The sequence below is a fragment of the Halichoerus grypus genome, chromosome 11 (assembly GCF_964656455.1).
Source record: "Halichoerus grypus chromosome 11, mHalGry1.hap1.1, whole genome shotgun sequence".
In the NCBI taxonomy this organism is placed as follows: domain Eukaryota; kingdom Metazoa; phylum Chordata; class Mammalia; order Carnivora; family Phocidae; genus Halichoerus; species Halichoerus grypus.
In genome coordinates this window covers 41,783,210-41,801,816 of record NC_135722.1, presented here as the reverse complement: position 1 = coordinate 41,801,816, position 18,607 = coordinate 41,783,210, and the positions used below count along the sequence as shown (strand labels likewise).

The following is an 18,607-nucleotide window of genomic DNA, read 5'->3' as shown; positions in this document are numbered from 1 at the left end:
AACTACCCCCACCTCCCCAGTTGTATTCAGGATTAGCATAATAAAGAGTAGTCTTCTACCTCTACCCTCTGAGCATCATCATGGACAAAGTTGACTGGCTTCCAAAAATTATTTATATTCACTGAAACCTTGATACTGGTGTTTAATTCAGTACTTAAATCCTAAAAAGGTTGTTGAACTTCACATTGCTATCGTTCATTTCTCCCCTCTCACCCCACCCAGTCTTCCCTAATCCCCTTCTCGGCTTTATTTTCATCTAACAACACCACCATCTCATGTTTTGCTGCTTTTGCTTACCTAGGGCTTTCCATTAGAAGATGAGCTCCATAGTGCAGAGATTATTTCTATCTTACTGTTTATGACTACAACCCCAGCGCCATATATAAGTGCCTGGGAAATTATAGGCACTGGGATATTTAGTGAATGAACGAGGGAATTGTATCACTATGATTACAATATACTGCTTTTAAATTTCACAGAACCACAAAGGAGGAAAGGCAGACGGCGAATATTTTGTCAGCTAATGCACCACCTCACTGAAAACCACAAGATATGGAAGGAAATGATAGAGGAAGAAGAGAAATGTAAAGCTGATGGGAATAAACTGCAGGTGGAAAATCCTTCCTTACCTCAAGCAGAGGACATTCAGGTCATTGAAGAAGCAGATGAAGAGGAGGAGAGACAGTTTGAATAAAAGAAAAGGCATATCGTAGAAGCCTGGAGGGCTGTGCCCGGGGTCAGAAATCCCTGCCTGGCACTCAGGGGACAGACCCAACACAGACCATTCCTGTGGGGACAGGCCCGGCTACTGGGGGAGGCCCCCACTGCTGTGTGCGCTCACCACACGGACGACACAAGCATCCTTAGAGCATGGCTTCCGTTGACTCATGTTGCAAAGCTCTTCGTTGAAGCCTTCACTGGTATACCAGTACTCTGTCATAATAATGCTTTGTCGGGTAGTAAGCTCTTCTTTTTCATGAGCGGTAGCTAGAACTAAAAATTCAAGTGACTTCAGTTTCCAAAGTGGCCAGAACTTTTTGCTTTCGTGAAAACAGGATTCATATTGTTTTTTTCTGAATGTGTCTTTTAGGTGTTTTGAACATTTTGGCGTGAGCGGGGCTGGGGTGGGGGAGTCAGTGCCTGTCTAAAAAGGAATCCAGTGTTGCCTTTCAGAAGGTCTGTTCAATGCAAGACACTGTTCAGTGCTGTGCTCCCAGCTGGGTTTATCCATGAAAGACTGAGTGACCTTTGTTAAATATAATAGAATCCAGGTGCATCAATTTCTGATGCTTCTTACTGTTGCGTGTTACCTACTATGTGTGTTTGAGTTCTGCTCAGAGTATTCAGGTTTACCATGGACATCAGAAGTCTGAATTCCAGTCTTACTGACTTACATTCCATGGTTGGATTTTTGAAGCTGTTTCGGGTGTAACAACGAAGGGATTTTCTTCTTTAGTCAAAACTGTTCTTAACTACTGTTGCTCAGGATTCGTATTTTTAAACATTTAGTTTAATATAAACACAGATTTGTCAGAAGAAAAAGGAATTGTCCTAAAGATGTTAACCTTTTATGAAATGAGCATTATTCTTTCTTAGATAAATTTGAGTCTAATCAAAAGAAATAGGAGCTCCGAAAGCCACAGCAAATAATTGGAATATGCTTATGTCTGGATCCATGTTAGGTGTTGTGCGTTTAGTCACTGTAAAACTGATGCTTATCTTTGTGCATTTCCTGCCGCCTCGAGACGACGTGACAGAAGTGACCTAGGACCACTCAGTACCTGCTAGAGCCCAGCTGTGAGTCTAATCTTTAAAAAAAAAAAAAAAAAAACAAAAACGTGGGAATACTTAATTGCAAAGAAAATGGACCATATTTACAATGTTCATGAACTCCTAGGGTACAGATATGTACCTGAATCATGAAAGATTTTTGATGATCTAAAGAACAGCCTAACTGATAACAGGATGGGAGACCAATCTTTTTTTTTTTTCTTTCTTGGAGGCCCTATTTTGGATCTGTGTGGCTTTTGTAGACAGTAAAACCGTTAATTTTCCAAGATGATTCGTTTTAAGTATAATGTCAGGCAATTTCTTACCTACCTAGAATATTTGGCATATCTCGAAGATATTAAAGATCTATAGAAATGTTGGAAGTTTTGATCTTGTATAATATTGAATGAATCACCAAGCTTTATTTATTAGACATGTTGAGTGCGAAGTTCCTCCCTGCCACTTTTGCTACAACTGCCACATAATTTGTAACCTGGTCGCACATTACTAAGTAATAAAATTTTAACTAATTTATTGAGTTTGCACTTAAAAAATATATATCCTGGGCTCTTACTTCCCTGGTATACATTTTGCATCCTGCATAAGTATATTTCTGCTATTGCAAAGTACAAGTGTATAAATTCACATGTGCACATATGCATAATGAGACTCAGATTTCCTATTAAAATTTTGTATTGGGGTTAATGTATATATTTTCTCAAAAGGAATGTTTTTATTAAAAATACTGTTACCGAGAACTCATTTTTAAATAATTTAATCTTTGCTAAATAATTGACATATTAAAATAGACCAAAGAAACACTGAGAAGTATCCTTACTGAAACAAATTCATAAACTTTAAGAAATGAATGTGACTATATTAAGTATATACAGTGCTATTAAATGCAATCTTACTTGAAAAATTGCCATAAGGGATTCCTGGGTGGCTCAGTCGTTAAGCATCTGCCTTCGGCTCAGGTCATGATCCCAGGGTCCTGGGATTGAGTCCCATATCGGGCTCCCTGCTCTCGGGGAGCCTGCTTCTCCCTCTCCCTCTGTCTGCCACACCCCCTGCTTGTGCTCTCTCTGAAAAATAAAATCTTTAAAAAAAAAAAAAAAAAGAAATTGACATAAGCAATATTATATATTCTATTTTGGTTACTACTGAATCAGATTAATTTTATTATAATTTTCATCATGAATTTGCTGCTGTTTTAACTCACTGGTCTTAGAAATAATTTTGTAGTGCTATATCTGTGTACTTACCCATACATTATTTTTCCATATAAAAACAAACTACTTTGTAAAGTTATCTCCTGATTTGAAGGCTATTTCCTGCTATTCTTTGTTAGTGCTGTTGGCCTTTGCTATTTTTATAAGAATCCTGTAAACTCTAGCATTGATGAAGTCAAAAATTTCCTCTCTCTAGATTGCATCTCATAGGAACGAACTTCACAAAAGAGATGAATAAAGCCAACTCTGGTTTCTTTCTTATAGTTGCCAGGCTAATCTGAGGAGCTCTAGAGAGTGGGTGGGGATGGCGCAAGAATTATGATTTACCCTGGAGGTAATTGCTTGTGGAAAGAGATTAACAGTGTGTGTGGAGGGCGCCTGGGTGGCTCAGATGGTTAAGCATCTGCCTTCGGCTCAGGTCATGATCCCAGGGTTCTGGGATCGAGTCCCGCATCGGGCTCCCTACTCCTTGGGAGCCTGCTTCTCCCTCTGCCTCTCTCTCTCTCTCTCTGTCTCTCATAAATAAATAAATAAAATCTTTTTAAAAAATAAATAAATAAATAAGTGTGTGTGGAGGCCCAGACAAGAACACGTCTCCACCTTGGAGGAGCCGAAAGAGGTTGAGGGTGGCTGGCAGGGAGTGGTAGAGAGAGGGTGGCTAATGAAGAGCCTGGTAAAGCATGACATGCCATTTAAACTTTTTTCCTCAAGGAAATGGGGGACTGAAAAAGTTTTCATCTGGAAGAGTGACCTGATTACATTTACATTTTATAAAGATCGTTCAAATAACATACTATGTCAAATGGAAGAATAAGATTAGACATGGGGAGATCTCCCTGATCTGGACATGGAAGGATTATAGGACAACAGAGAAGTGAGTAGACTGGAGATTTGAGATGTAGGAGAATCCGTTTGCCCTGGTGATAACTGGATATGGTGGTTAGAAGACCGTCGGGACTTTCAGATTTCTGCTTTGGGCAACTGTGCATCTCATTCACTGCGAGAGGGCATACCCAAGAAGGAGTAGACTGTGGATGTGGTAGAGGGACAGGGGTATGTGTATATCCTATTGGTTCTCTTTCTCTGGAGAACTTTGCTAAAAGTCACCAAACACAAGGAAACAACCCTAAAGGAGAACAGCAGATTTAGACTACCCAATGCCTGCAGATGCTGCATTGCCTTATCAAAACAATATAAAATAACCATGCATGAAATGTTTAAGGAAATAAGATACAAAATGACAAAAAAAATGAGCAAGCAGTTAGAAATTTAAAACTCACCAGGTACGAGGGCGCCTGGCTGGCTCAGTTGGTGGAACATGTGCCTTCATCCCAGGGTTGTGAGTTCAAGCCCCATGTTGGGCATGGAACTTAAATAAATAAATAAAGATTCACCAGGTACAAGTAGCTATAAGACTGATGACAAACTTCTCAGTACCAAAAATGGAAGCCAGAAGTCACTACAACATTATCTGCTAAGTGCTGCGAGGGAAAAATGAATAAAAAAAAAAAAAAAATCTGTCAACTTAGAGTTAATCACCAAAACTACCAAAAGTGAGGGTAAAATAAAGAGACATTTTCAGATAAACACTGATCTTTGCCCATCAACAGACTTAATCTAATGAAATTTTTAGAGCAGTACTTCTAAAGTTTGCTGTAATGTACATATAAATCATTTTGTGATCTGGTTAAAATGCATATTCTGATCTAGTAAGTCTGTAGTGGACCTCAGGAGTCTGTATTTCTTAAAAGTAGGTCCCTGAAAGTGGAGTTCTTTAAAAAGTTCTCAGGTGCCTGGGTGGCTCAGTCGTTAAGCGTCTGGCTTCGGCTCAGGTCATGATCCCAGGGTCCTGGGATCGAGCCCCACATCGGGCTTCCTGCTCCGCGGGAGGCCTGCTTCTCCCTCTCCCACTCCCGCTGCTTGTGTTCCTGCTCTCGCTGTGTCTCTCTCTGTCAAATAAATAAATAAAATCTTAAAAAAAAAAAAAAGTTCTCAGGTGATGTAATGATGCTACTAGTCTGTTGACCACATTTAAGAGTAGCAAGATTCTAAAGTGCATACTTAAGAAAAGAAGAAAAATGACCCAGAGGGAAGATAGGCAATGCAAGAAGGAAAAGTAAACAGATTAATAAACAACATATTTAGGTAAGTCTTAAATCATTATTTATATGAACTAAAAAATTATTTTGTGTGCCTTAAAATCCTGGATAACATGTTAATCAAGAAATAAAGTTAAGGGTCTTATGTGGTTTCAAAATGGAAATTAAGATACTAACTTTAGACTTTGTTAAATTAGGAAAAATGCAAAAATTAAGGGAAACTAAAGTTCTAAAAAGTATATAACTTCTAAACTGGTCGTGGTAGGGGAGTAAAAAACCTGGAATTGATAAAAATGTCATAAACGAGTAAAGAGAAACAATAGGACAAATAGGGGGAGAAAAAGGTAGGAACGAATTTTAAAATATCAATACCCACAAGAAATGTAAATAGTATTTTGGATTGGCACATCTAATCCGTCAGGGTTGTTTTCAAGCCAGCATGTAGTAGTACTTACAATGTACTGTTAAACATCGTTCTCAGTGATTTGATGTTAATTTATATTATCACCACCATTTTAAGGCAGATATTGTATTATTACCTCTGTTTTGCAAAGGCAATTTATCAGGTACATAAAATACATGTACTTACCTAATAAAATAGTCTCAAAGATGCATAAATCAAAAGTTGGTAGAACTACAGAGAAAAATTGTCATTTCTACAACCTGGATGGGAGATTTAACACAGTAAGTTAAGCAGACCAAAAGTTAATAAAAATATAAAACAGCACAGTGAACAGTCTCATTAGACATATACAGAACATAAAACCCAGCAAAGAAAATTTTTGTCCTTAAAAATCCAAAGAACACTTTAAGTTGACTACATACTTGTGTATAAAGCAAGTCCTAATAAGCTTCAGAGAATATGTATCATACAAACCATGTTCTCTGACCACAAGACCATTAGTCTTCAGTTATTTTTTGTTACTTATTTCTATGTATGCTTGATAGATTAAAGAAATTGCTCCTAAATAACTCCAGGCTAAATAAATCACAATGGGCATTTAAGGGATGCCTGGTTGGCTCAGTCGTTAAGCATCTGCCTTTGGCTCAGGTCATGATCCCAGGGTCCTGGGATTGAGCCCCACATCGGGCTCCCTGCTCAGGGGGAAGCCTGCCTCTCCCTCTCCCACTCCCCCTGCTTGTGTTCCTGCTCTCGCTAACTCTGTCAAATAAATAAAATCTTAAAAAAAAAAAAAAGGGCATTTAAACATAAGTAGAGGTGAACGATTAAAATACCTGTACTACTTTCCAAAAATTAAGATGTGTTGAAAATGGCACTTGAAGAGAAACTTAGGGCATTAGAGGTTTATATTAGAAAAAAGGCTGATAAGTTAATGAGCTAAGCATCCAGCTTAAGTTAGAGAAACAGAATATAGACATATTAACAAAATGAAGGATAAATCATGATCTCAGAAGAGCAGAAAAAACATTTGATAAAATTCATCATGTTTATGATAAAATATCTCAACAAAGTGGGTAATAAAAGGAACATAAGACCATAGATGGACAAGCCCACAGCTAACCTAAAATAAAAACAAGACAAAGATGCCTACACTCGCCACTTTCATTCAACATAGTATTGGAAGTCCTAGCCAGAGCACTCAGAGAAGAAATAAAAGCTTCCAGTTTGAAAGGAAGAAGTAAAATGTAAAAAAACTAAGTAAAGAAGTAAATGTAAAAAAAGTAAAAGTAAGAAGTATAATATCATGTCATCTCTACTTGCAGATGACATGATATTATATACATATAGAAGACCCTAAAGACTTCATAAAAAAAAACAACTTAGAATGAACAAGTTCAGTAAAGTTGGCGGGTACAAAATAAATCTCTTGCATTTCTATAAACCAATGAAATATCTGAGAAATTAAGAATCTCACTTAGAATTTCAAAGAGAAAATACATAAAAATACAACTAAGAAGGTGAACAATATAGGGGCACCTGGGTGGCACAGTCAGTTAAGCGACTGACTCTTGGTTTCAGGTCAGGTCATGAGCTCAGGCTTGTGAGACTGAGCCTGGTGACCGGCTCTGTGCTTAGCACAGAGTCCGCTTGGATTTTTTCTCCCTCTCCCTCTGCCCCTCCCCTCTATGCTCACGCACATGCTCTCTAAAATAAATAAATCTTTAAAAAAAAAAAAAGTGAGCATACACACTAAAAAATGTAACACATTGAAGAAAAATGAATAAATGCAAGATTCAGTGCTCATGGTTGAAAGAATAGTTAAAATGTACAGACAAAAAAAAAAAAAATGTACAGACCACCCAAAACAATCTATAGACTCAATGCAATCCCTACCAAATTCCAGTGGCATTTTTAAGATTGAGATATAATTGACAAATTTATATGGAACCACAAGACATAGCCAAAGAAATCATAAGAAGAAGAAAGCAAAACTAGGGGTGCTTAGGTGGCTCAGTCAGGCATCCGCCTCTTGATTTTGGCTCAGGCCATGATCTCAGGGTTGTAAGATCAAGCCCCACATCGGGCTCTGCACTCAGCGTGGAGTCTGCTTCTTTCGCTCTTTCTCTCCCCAAAATAAAAAAAGAACTACCATATGATCCAGCAAGTAAGTGCACTTATGGGTTTTTATCCAAAGGAAACAAAAACACTAACTCTGCCCCTCCTCCTGCTCGCTCTCAATAAATAAATCTTAAAAAAAAAAAAAAAAAAAAAAAACCTGAAGATATCATGCTTCCTGATTTTAAACTATATTGTAAAGTTACAGTTATCAAAACGGAATAGTAATGAGATAAAAACAGACATGGATCAAAGGACCAGAAGAGAGAGCCCAGAAATAAATCCACATACATGGTTAATTTATGAGAAAGAAGCCAAGGATATACGATGCTAAAAGAATAGTCTTTTCAATAAATGGTGCTGGGAAAACCGGACAGCTACACATAAAAGAATGAAACTGGACCACTTTCGGGGCACCTGGGTGGCTCAGTTGGTTAAGCGTCTGCCTTCGGCTCAGGTCATGATCCCAGAGTCCTGGGATTGAGCCCCGCTTCGGGCTCCCTGCTCGGTGGAGAGCCCGCTTCTCCTTCTCCCTCTGCCTGCCATCTGCCTACTTATGCTCTCTCTCTAGCTCTCTGTCAAATAAATAAATAAAAAATCTTAAAAAAAAAAAAAAAACTGGACCACTTTCTCACACCATATAGAAAATAAACTCAAAGTGGATTAAAGACCTACATGTGAGACCTGAAGCCATAAAACACAAAACGGGCAGTTACCTCCTTGACATTGATATTGGCATTGGTTTTTCTGATAGGTTAGCATGAGCAAAAACAAACAATTGGGACTACATCAAACTGAAAAGCTTCCCGCACAGTGAAGGAAGCCACCAACAAAACGAAAAGGCAAAACTCAGTGGGAGAAGATATTTGTAAAGGCCCTATCTGATAAGGGGTTACTATCCAAAATATACAAAGCACTCATACACCTCAATAGCAAAAAACAAACACCACAAAAACCAAAACCCGATCCGATTTAAAAAAATGGGCAGAGGCTCTGAATGGACCTTTTCCCAGAGGAGAAACAGATGGCCAAGAGGTACATGAAAAGTGCTCAACATCACTAGTCGGGGAAGTGCAAATCAAAATCACAGTGAGTGATCACCTCACACCTGTTATCTCCTGTCTTTTTGATAGTAACCATTCTAACAAGTGCGGGCAAGAAAGAGGAGAAAAGGCGACTCTTGTGTGCTGTTGGTGGGAAAGTAAACTAGCATGGCCACTAAGACAAACATATGAAAGTTATCCCCAAAATAAAAAAAGAACTACCATATGATCCAGCAAGTAAGTGCACTTCTGGGTATTTATCCAAAGGAAACAAAAACACTAACTCAAAAAGGTGCATACACCCCCAAGTTCATTGTAGCATTCTTTGCAATAGTCAAGACATGGAAGCAACCTAAGTGTCCACTGATGGATGAATAAATAAAGAAAATGTGGCATATATGTCCAACAGACTATTATTCAGCCATAAAAAAGGAAGAAATCTTGCCATTTGTGACAACACGGATGGACCTTGAGGTCCTTAAGCTAAGTGAAATAAGTCAGAGAAAGAAAAACACCATACACTCTCCCTTGTATATTGAATCTAAAACCAAAACAAATGAACAAAAATAAGAACAGATTCATAAATACAGATATTAAACTGGTGGTTGCCAGAGGAGAGGGTGGGAAGGATGGGTGAAGTAGGTGAAGGGCATCAATAGGTATGAACTTCCAGTTATAAAATACATCAGTCACGTGGATGTGAAGTGTAGCTCAGGGAATACTGTCGATAATAATGTAATAACATTGTATGGTACAGATGGTAAACACTATGGTAAGGGCTCCCAGTATATTTAAATGTTGAATCACTATGTGGTTCACTTGAAAAGAGTATAATATTGCATATCAATAAAATTTCAATTAAAAAGTAATTAATGTAATTAAACATATTAACCAATCAAAAAAGAAAAAGGGGTGCCTGGGTGGCTCAGTTGGTTAAGTGACCGCCTTCGGCTCAGGTCCTATGATCCCACATTGGGCTCCTGGCTCAGCAGGGAGTCTGCTTCTCCCTGACCCTCTCCCCTCTCATGTTGTTTCTCACTCTCTCTCAAATAAATAAATAAAACCTTAAAAAAAAAAAAAGATCATCTCAATAGATGAGATAAATAATTTACCCTTTTATCATTTAAGGGAGAAGGAAAGAATGAAAGAAGGAAGGTAGGTATGAAGGGGGAAAAAGAATAGAAGCAAACTGATGTTCTAGGGGCATGAAGAAAAACTACAGTAAATGTCATGTTAATGGTAAAATGTCATTCCTTTAAACAGATGAGAATGCTCACTATCTTCACTTTCATCAACAATGTATTACAGCTTCTACACTTAGTAAGAATGACCATAATAATTGGAAAGGAAGACACAAAACTGTCATTTTTATAAATATCACTGTTTAAGAGAAAATTCCAAAGAATTGAGAAACATGATTTTTTCAAATTAATTGAAAGTTTAGTATTTTTGTCATGTGCTATCAGTGTACAAACTTCTACCCCATTTTTTATAGAACAGTCTCAAATTCTGCTGTTACCAATTTCAGTTTGGAAATGGTCCTCAAGCTTAGGGTCTTAGACTCATTTTAATTCTCTTGAAAAAGCTTCACATGGTTAAAATTCCCATTTGGGGTTTCCCAGATTTTTTAGGATAAGATTTTAATGAGAATATTCACAATTAATTTCATCAGGAAAACAATTAAGTGGGTATCTGTTTGCTGAAGTTTTATCTTTATTTTCCCGTAACAGCTGTTTCATATTATCAGCCTGAATGAAGACACAGAAGATCAATAAAGATATGAAAATCCACCATTAAGTTGATGAAATTCATGAAGAAAAACATGATTCCCTGCATTTAAGTTCAAATAACTGCTATTAGTAAAGGATAAATGAAGGGCTGGTTTAATAAGATCACTACTAATAAAAGCACTGGGAGCTGTTATTACTTACCTGTATTTTTTTTTTTCTGGTTTAAAAAAAAAAAGACCAACGTGGGGGGCGTTTCTTAAACTCCATTCCTCAAAATACTGGGTCTGCATCCACTCCATTCTGAAATAGCCAGGCGATAGGTTTTAAACAAAACAAAACAAAACAAAACAAAAAACCACTGGTAACTAAAAGAGACCCAGAGAAGAGTGCGAAGGACCAAATCATGTAAAGAACCTAGAATAGTTAGCCTATAGAAGTAGATTCACAGTGGAACGCAAGTGAGAGCTTTCTTCAGATGTTTTAAGTGGAGGCCACATATTTAAATACCTACAAGACCAGATAGAAGTGATCAATTAATGATGTGGACTTGGTGCAGTAAATATGGATAAAGCATGTAAAAAGCTGCAACTAAGCTATAATTGATTTTTGCCATTCAAAATGCCAGTCCAGCTTTGATAGAACTTCATTTTTTAAAAGAAAAGCCTCAAAATACAGATTTTTATGTCTCAATTTTTAAATGTTAAGTTTTATTTTAAAATTAAACCTAAAGTTTCTAGAATCAGTTCCAATGTGGGAATGGGGTTTCCTCACATTACCATCAAGTAATTAATTCTCCAACACCAACTGGGTGTCCTACAATTCAACTCAATTCCGACACTATTTACCCAGACATAGCATCACATTCCACAAGTTAAGGGCTCAGTCCCACAAGACTGTCCTCTGCTTCAGACACCAATCACTGACTGACCCACTGACTACAGATTGGAGGTTCCCACAACCTCCTCCTTGGGTTCCATTAATTTGCTAGGGTCCTTCCCCGAACTTAAAAAAATCCGTTTACTCACGAGTTACCAGTTTATTACAGAGGATATTAGAGGATACAAACCAACAGCTAGCTGAAGAGATACAGAGGGTAAGTTTCCAAACAAAGGAGCTTCTGTCCTTACGGAGTTTTGGACCCAGCACAATAGCACATGAAAGCATTCTGGTTCACCAGCTGGAAAGTTCTCCAAACCACTTCCTTCTCGGATTTTATGGAGGCTTTATTCCACAGGCATTGTTAATTAAATCATTTACCATTGGTGATTGATTCAACCTCCAGCCCTGTCTCCTCCCCGGAAATCAGGGGGTGGGACTGAAAGTTCCAATCCTTTGATCATGATTGGTTCCCCTGACAACCAGTCCTCACAGTTAGGCATTACCCCAAAGTCACCTCATTAACATAAACCCAGCTGTGGTGGAAAGGGGCTTGTTATGAGTAACAAGAAACCCATTTCACCTTTATGGCTCTGAAGCGTTTATTTAGAAACTGAGGACAAGAGACCAAACATTTATAGCAAAAGATGCTCTCATTGCTCTTATCACTCAGGAAATTCCAAGGGTTTTGGGAGCTGTAAGCCAGGAACTATGAACGAAGACCAAATATATATAAGAAATATATTTTTGTTGCATGAATGGCCAGATATATTCCTTATAAATCTCAACATTACAGACCTCTTATTAATCATTACCACACATGATTTGAAAAATATTTGAAAAACATCTGGAACATTTGAAAAATATTCAGTATACAGGCTCACTGCTTTAGAAGATAATTTATAATGAAATGTTTTTAAATTAAAAATGAGTACAATGGGGGGCACCTGAGTGGCTCAGTCGGTTGAGCATCCGACTCTTGATTTCAGCTCGGGTCATGACCTTGGGGTCATGAGATTGAGCCCTGAGTTGGGCTCAGTGTGGAGTCCACTTGTCCCTCTCCCTATGCCCGTGCCCCACTCACAATCTCTCTCTCTCTCAAATAAATAAACAAAATCTTTTAAAAAATGAGTACATGGGGCGCCTGGGTGGCTCAGTCATTAAGCATCTGCCTTTGGCTCAGATCATGATCCCAAGGGTCCTGGGATCAATCCCCACGTCCGGCTCCTTGCTCAGTGAGAAGCCTGCTTCTCCCTCTCCTACTCCCCCTGCTTTTGTTCCCTCTCTCGCTGTGTCTCTCTCTGTCAAATAAATAAATAAAATCTTTAAAAAAAAAGATTCTCTCTTAAAAATAAAAAAATAAAAATTTTTAAATGAGTACAATGGGTAAAATTTTTAACGTTTTTGTGAAATATGCATGGCAGTATACAGAAATACATGCAGCAAAATAAGATACTATGAACACCATTATGCAGCAAACATTGCTGTCTCCCCAGAAGCTCTCACATGCCTCTTCTCCATCTCAATCTCCTCTTCTCCCTGCTGAAGACACTCACCTGATTCTCTTTGTCTGAAATGTCTTTCACCTTTTGGAGTGAAGATTATCATGGCTGAATGTAATATTCTAGATGATTTTCTTGCAGCATTTAAAGATATCATGCCTTTGTCTTCTGGATTGGCACTGTTTCTATTATGAAATTAGCTATCAGTTTTATTGTTGCTTTGAAGTGATTTTTTTTTTCTTTTCTATTTACCCTGTATGGCGTTCATAGGGCTTCTTGAATCTCTGGCTTAAAGTCCTTTATCAGTTTTGGAAAATTCTTAGCCATTACATCTTCAAGTATTACTTCTGTCCCATTCTTTCTCTTCTCCCCCTCTGGGTTTTCAAGCTCACAAATATTAAATGTTGTTATCTCCCTTACATCTCTTACACATTTTTCATTTTCCATCCTTTATCTTTCTATGCTTAATTCTAGCCACTTCACTACATTTCAGTCCACTATTAAATCTATCCACTAAGTTCTTATAATTTAGCTAATTTATGGTTCAGTTTTAGAATTTTCATTTTATGATTTTTAATTCTCTGATGAATTTTTCAATCTTGAACATTATGTTAGATTTCCTAGAAGCAGAGCCTGAGCTAGGGATTCTTGTGCAACTGATTTATTGAGGGAAAACTTCTGAGGGGAGCAGGATAAGGCATGGGAAGAAGCCCAAGATAATTGATGTGGTTGAAGTCCTCAGCCTGATCCCATAGGATGGAGTTCTGAAACACCAATAGCATCATACAGTTGTCCTCTTTGAGGCAAGTGATGTGTGTATTTAACTTAAATACTCCTGAATTAGTCAGTTACTGCCTTCTGGGGCAGGGATGGGAGGGTTCAGGCTAAGCTCCTAGGGAATTCCAGGAGAGATGACCTCATCAATTGAGGACAGTTATTCTGGGAAAGAGTATGAGCAGCTTACACTTGGGAGTATGAATAGGGGTATAGGTGGAGTGAGTGAATCCACCTAGTAAATAAATCATGGTAGAGGACTAAGAGTGGGGCCCCTGGGTAGCTCAGTCGGTTGAGCGTCTGCCTTCGCTCGGGTCATGATCCTGGAATCCTGGGATGGAGTCCCATATCCCATATCGGGTTCCCTGCCCAGCGGGGGGCCTGCCTCTCCCTCTGCTTGTGCTCGCTTGCTCTCTCTCTCTGTCAAATAAATAAATAAAATCTTAAAAAAGAGAGAGAACAAGAGTGTCCACTACAAATGTATTAAGCATGTTTATTGTAAAGTTTGCAGTTGATAATTCTATTATCTGGATCTGTTAAAGGTCTTTCTGTTGTCTGTTGTTTCTTTTGGTTTTAGTCATTATCTTGTCTCCTTACATGCTAGTTATCATTGAGTGCCAACAATGTATATGAAAAAATTGAAGAAATATTTCAGGCCTAGGATTTTTATCTTCCTCCAGAGAGGATTTGTTTGCCTCTGGCAGGATGCTGGGGCATTAGTATTAGTAATCTTGAATCACCTTAGTCCGACCAGGGACTGAAGTAAATCAAAGCTGGGCTTCAACTTCAGTGTAGCCCATTTTTTCACTCTTACTCTGAGAGGATAGCTTTTTAGGGTCCCTTGGTAGGCTATATTCTCCAAGTTTTTGGCCCCTCGCTCTGTGAATCCATCAAAAACTGTGCTTAACTTCTTAGCCTTTGAGTTGCCTCCCCCAGGTTGGTTTCTAGCTCCAGGAGAAAATGAGTGTGACACAATCCAAGCACACTTCTCCTGATTTCCTCTTTTGTTTAGATCTTGCCCCAGAATTCTCCATTACCTTGTTGTTATGAGCTTAATTGTATACCCCCAAATCCATGTGTTGAAGTCTTAACCCCCCAGTACCTCAGAATGTGACTGTAATTGGAGACAGGGCCTGTAAAGAGGCAATTAAGTTAAAATGAGGCTATTATGGAGGCCCTAATCAGATCTGATGGGTGTCCTTATAAGAATATTGGTTATGTGTGTGATTTACACATACATATTTCTTTGCATCTCTGTTCATGAGTGAGATTGGCTTACAATTTCCCTTTCTTTAAACAGACATGAATTTGTATCAAAGTTATTCTAGCATGAAAAAAAATCATTTGGGGGGGTGTGCCTTCTTTCCCTATTCTCTAGAAGTATTTGTGTAAGATTGTCATTAGAATTCACTGGTGAATTCATTTAAACCTAGAATTTTTTTTGTCTACAAAGAAAATTTAAAGAAAATTTTTGAATTTAAAGAAAATTTTGAATTTATATATATATACATATTTAGATTTTATTTATTTATTTGACAGAGAGAGAGTGGCAGACAGAGGGAGAGTGAGAAGCAGGCTCCCCACTGAGCAGGAAGCCCAACGTGGGGCTCAATCCCAGGACCCTGGGATCATGGCCTGAGCCAAAGGCAGACGCCTAACCGACTGAGCCACTCAGGTGCCCCCAAAATTTTGAATTTAAAGAAAATTATGAATTCAATTTCTTTATTAGTTATAGCACTGTTTAAATTTTCCATTACTGTTCCTGTCAGTTTTGGAAAGTTGAAAAAGTGCTTCTCCTAGGGCAGTGTTTCTATATATATAAGCTGCACATTAAAATCACTTGGGACCTTTGAAAATAAGCATGCCTAATTTCTGTCCTTAGCACTCCCAATTTAATCTGGGTATTAGTACTTTGTAAAAAAAGATGAATTTTAATTTTCAAAAATACTTTTGTTTTTTGTGGTTTCAGTTCTATTCATTTATATTTATATAGTCACTATATGTATTTGTATTATATATATAATAAATACAATTACTGATAATCAAAAACTTAATAAAAGATGAACACATACTAAGATGTCTCATTTCTATCCCATCCTCATCTACCCCTTTCTCTCAGTTTCCTAGGAATGACCATTTTCATTAGTTTGTATTAATCCATCTAGTGCTTTTTATTCAAATACAAGTGCATACGTGCACAAAAACACATTTTTATTCTCCACTTCATACAAAAAGGGGACATATTCTATACATTGTTCTTTGTATTCATTAGCTAATGCTCTCTAAGAAATCACCCCAAAATATACTGGTAATAATCATCTATTGTAGTTCTTATGAGTCAGGAAATGGCTGCCTGAGCACTTCTGGCTGAGGATCTCTCCTAAGATCACAGTCAGATGCTAGCTGGGTCTGTAGTCATCTGAAGGTTTGAGGAGGATCTATTTCCAAGGTGGCTCACTCACATGGTGGGCAAGTTGATCCTGGCAATTGATGGGAGGCCTTCAGTTTCTCTGTATGTGAGTCTCTCAACTGGACTCCTTGCATGTCATCATGACATGGTGGCCAGCTTCCCACAGAATGAGAGCTCAGAGACCAAGGTGAAAAATTGCAATGCCTTTAGACAAGCCTTGGAAGCCACCATTATCACTTCCATCACATCCTATTGGTTACATGCACCAGCCCTGATTAACAAAGTTCTGTTATACTAGGTGGGGATCATTTCTATATAGTGATATGGAGAGATCACCAGGATAAATGATGTCAAAGAAAACAAAAAAAAAAAGGAAAACCAACATACAGAATGTGGACCCAGTCCTCAAAAATGTATGTCTTATTTTATAGTGTCTGGATTTTGAGTTGTAATTAGAAAGGCTTTCTCATTCCAAAGTTAAAGACGGATTCACCCATGTTTTCTAGCATTTTTATGGCTTTGTTTTATAAATTTATCATTGAGTGCCAACTCAATGATTTTTGAGTCATTTATAGTATATCAAGGCATATGCTATGAAATACAAATCCAAATTTTTAGCTGTTTCCAAATCACTACAGAGTACTCTCAATATCAATACCATTTATTAAAAAGGTCCATCTTGGGTGCCTGGGTGGCTCAGTCGGTTAAACGTCTGCATTCGGCTCAGGTCATGATCTCAGGGTCCTGGGATCGAACCTCGCGTTGGGCTCCCTGCTCAGTGGGGAGTCTGCTTCTCCCTCTCCCTCTGCCCTTCCCCCTCACTCATGCTCTCTCTTTCAAACAAAAATCTTTAAAAAAAAGTAAAATAAATAAATTCCATCTTTGTTTCTGTTTCACTGACTTGATTTTTTTAATGTATTTGGATTTTTCTTTGTTATTTTTCTGTTTATCTATTCATATCATTATTATGCTATTTTATTTAAAGATTATTTTAAATATTTTATTTTTAAGTAATTTTTCACCCAACATTGGGCTCGAACTCACAACCCTGAGATCAAGAGTCACATGCTCCACCAACTATGCCAGCCAGGCACCCCTATTATGCTATCTTATTATTCAAACTTTATACTAGAAACAGCTGTTTAGAAATAGCTTGTCTATAGGGCCTTTGGGAAGTGATTAGGTCATGGGGATGGAGCCCTCGTGATGGGGATTAATAGCCTTATAAAAGAGACCCCAAGAGCTCTCTCCTTCCTTCTGCTATGTAAGGACACAGAGAGGAGACAGCCATCTATGAACCAGGAAGTGGTCCTCACCAAGAGTCAAATCTGCTATCATTATGATCTAGGACTTCCCAGCCTCCAGAACTGTGAGAAAGAAATTTCTGCTGTTTATAAGCCATCAGTTGATGGCATTCTGTTATAGTAGCCTGAACAGACAAAGACACTGTGCCACAGTAAAATATTTTTTATGAAGGGAAAATAGATTCGTAGGCTTTGAGAGACCGTACAAATGAACAATGACCAGACCACAGAACTCTGATCCACAACCTTTACATCAACCAGTCTAGAATGGTCAGGATTTGGTCAATTACTGACAACTTCTCTATTTTTTTGGCTCTACTTCCAACTCAGGACCAACTAAGAAAAGCCATTATGTTCCCCAAACCAATCACATAAGATGCCTGCCCTCTAGTTAGCCTCTCTCCAGTTTCCCCAAATGGACGCCTTCCAAACATAGCATACTTGAAGCCATGCCTTTTTATTTTCAGTATAAAATTTTCATATTCCCTTGCCTGTTTTTAAGTCTTTCCAAAACACAACTGATGACTCCTTTGCTATATAGCAAACTTTGAATAAATAGCCTATGTTTGCTCCCCCCCCAAAAAGAAAAAAGAAACAGCTTGTCTAGTTCTGTTTAAAAAAAAAAACACCTGACCACATTAAATGTATACATTAACCTATGGTGAACCGACATATTTATGTTGTCTTCTTAAGAATATTTGTACAAGTCTCCTTTAGGCTCTTTCAAGAGTGTTATAATGTTTATAATGTTTTTCCCACTCATCTTTTACATATTCTTGTTATATTTATTGCTATTGCTATTTCATTTTTATCGATATTGAAAAAACGGTACTTTCTCCTCTTTCATACACCTAATGGTTGCTGGACATAGAATAGCTATTGATGTTTTTGTATTTTAATTTTATATTGTTACTTTATTGAATTATCTATTTATTCTCATGGATTCTATGGGATATAGTCATACTATCTGCAAATAGAAATACTTTTACTTTTTTCCCCCCATTTCTTTCAATCTAATGTTGTCTAATTGTGTTAGCTAGTACAATGTGAAAACAGTAGTGAAGATAGTGGACTCATTTTCTTGTTAATGTTAAAGGAAGAGTACAATATTTCCAATATTTCCACTTCAGATTTGGAATGTGTATATATACTTTATATACATATATTTGCAAATATACAAATCCTTTTTAAATAGGTATATATATATATGTATATATTCATGTATTCATTCTACCAATCTGTATTTTACTGTATGTAAAAAATCTTTTTTAAAAAATGACTTTTCAGCATCTATGAAGATATCCACCTCAATTCTTTGTATATGATTAATAATATTTCCTAATGGTGAA

At 37.6% G+C, this 18,607-nt stretch overlaps 1 protein-coding gene and 1 long non-coding RNA gene across 2 annotated transcripts in view; one reads left to right on the top strand and one right to left on the bottom strand.

Moving 5' to 3' along the window:
- The window catches only part of PDE3B (phosphodiesterase 3B), a 169,608-nt gene extending 166,343 nt beyond the window's left edge, over window positions 1-3,265 (top strand). The window contains exon 16 of the mRNA XM_036119328.2: window positions 480-3,265. Within this exon, the coding sequence (XP_035975221.1) occupies window positions 480-694 (215 nt within the window). The 3' untranslated portion in view covers window positions 695-3,265. The remainder of the gene's footprint in view (window positions 1-479) is intronic.
- On the bottom strand, window positions 2,530-4,598 carry LOC144379436 (uncharacterized). The gene is made up of 2 exons (XR_013442408.1): window positions 4,283-4,598; window positions 2,530-2,869 (listed from the first exon to the last, which is right to left on the bottom strand). It is a non-coding gene; the product is annotated as an uncharacterized LOC144379436 (long non-coding RNA).
- Between the last annotated feature and the right edge of the window lie 14,009 nt (window positions 4,599-18,607).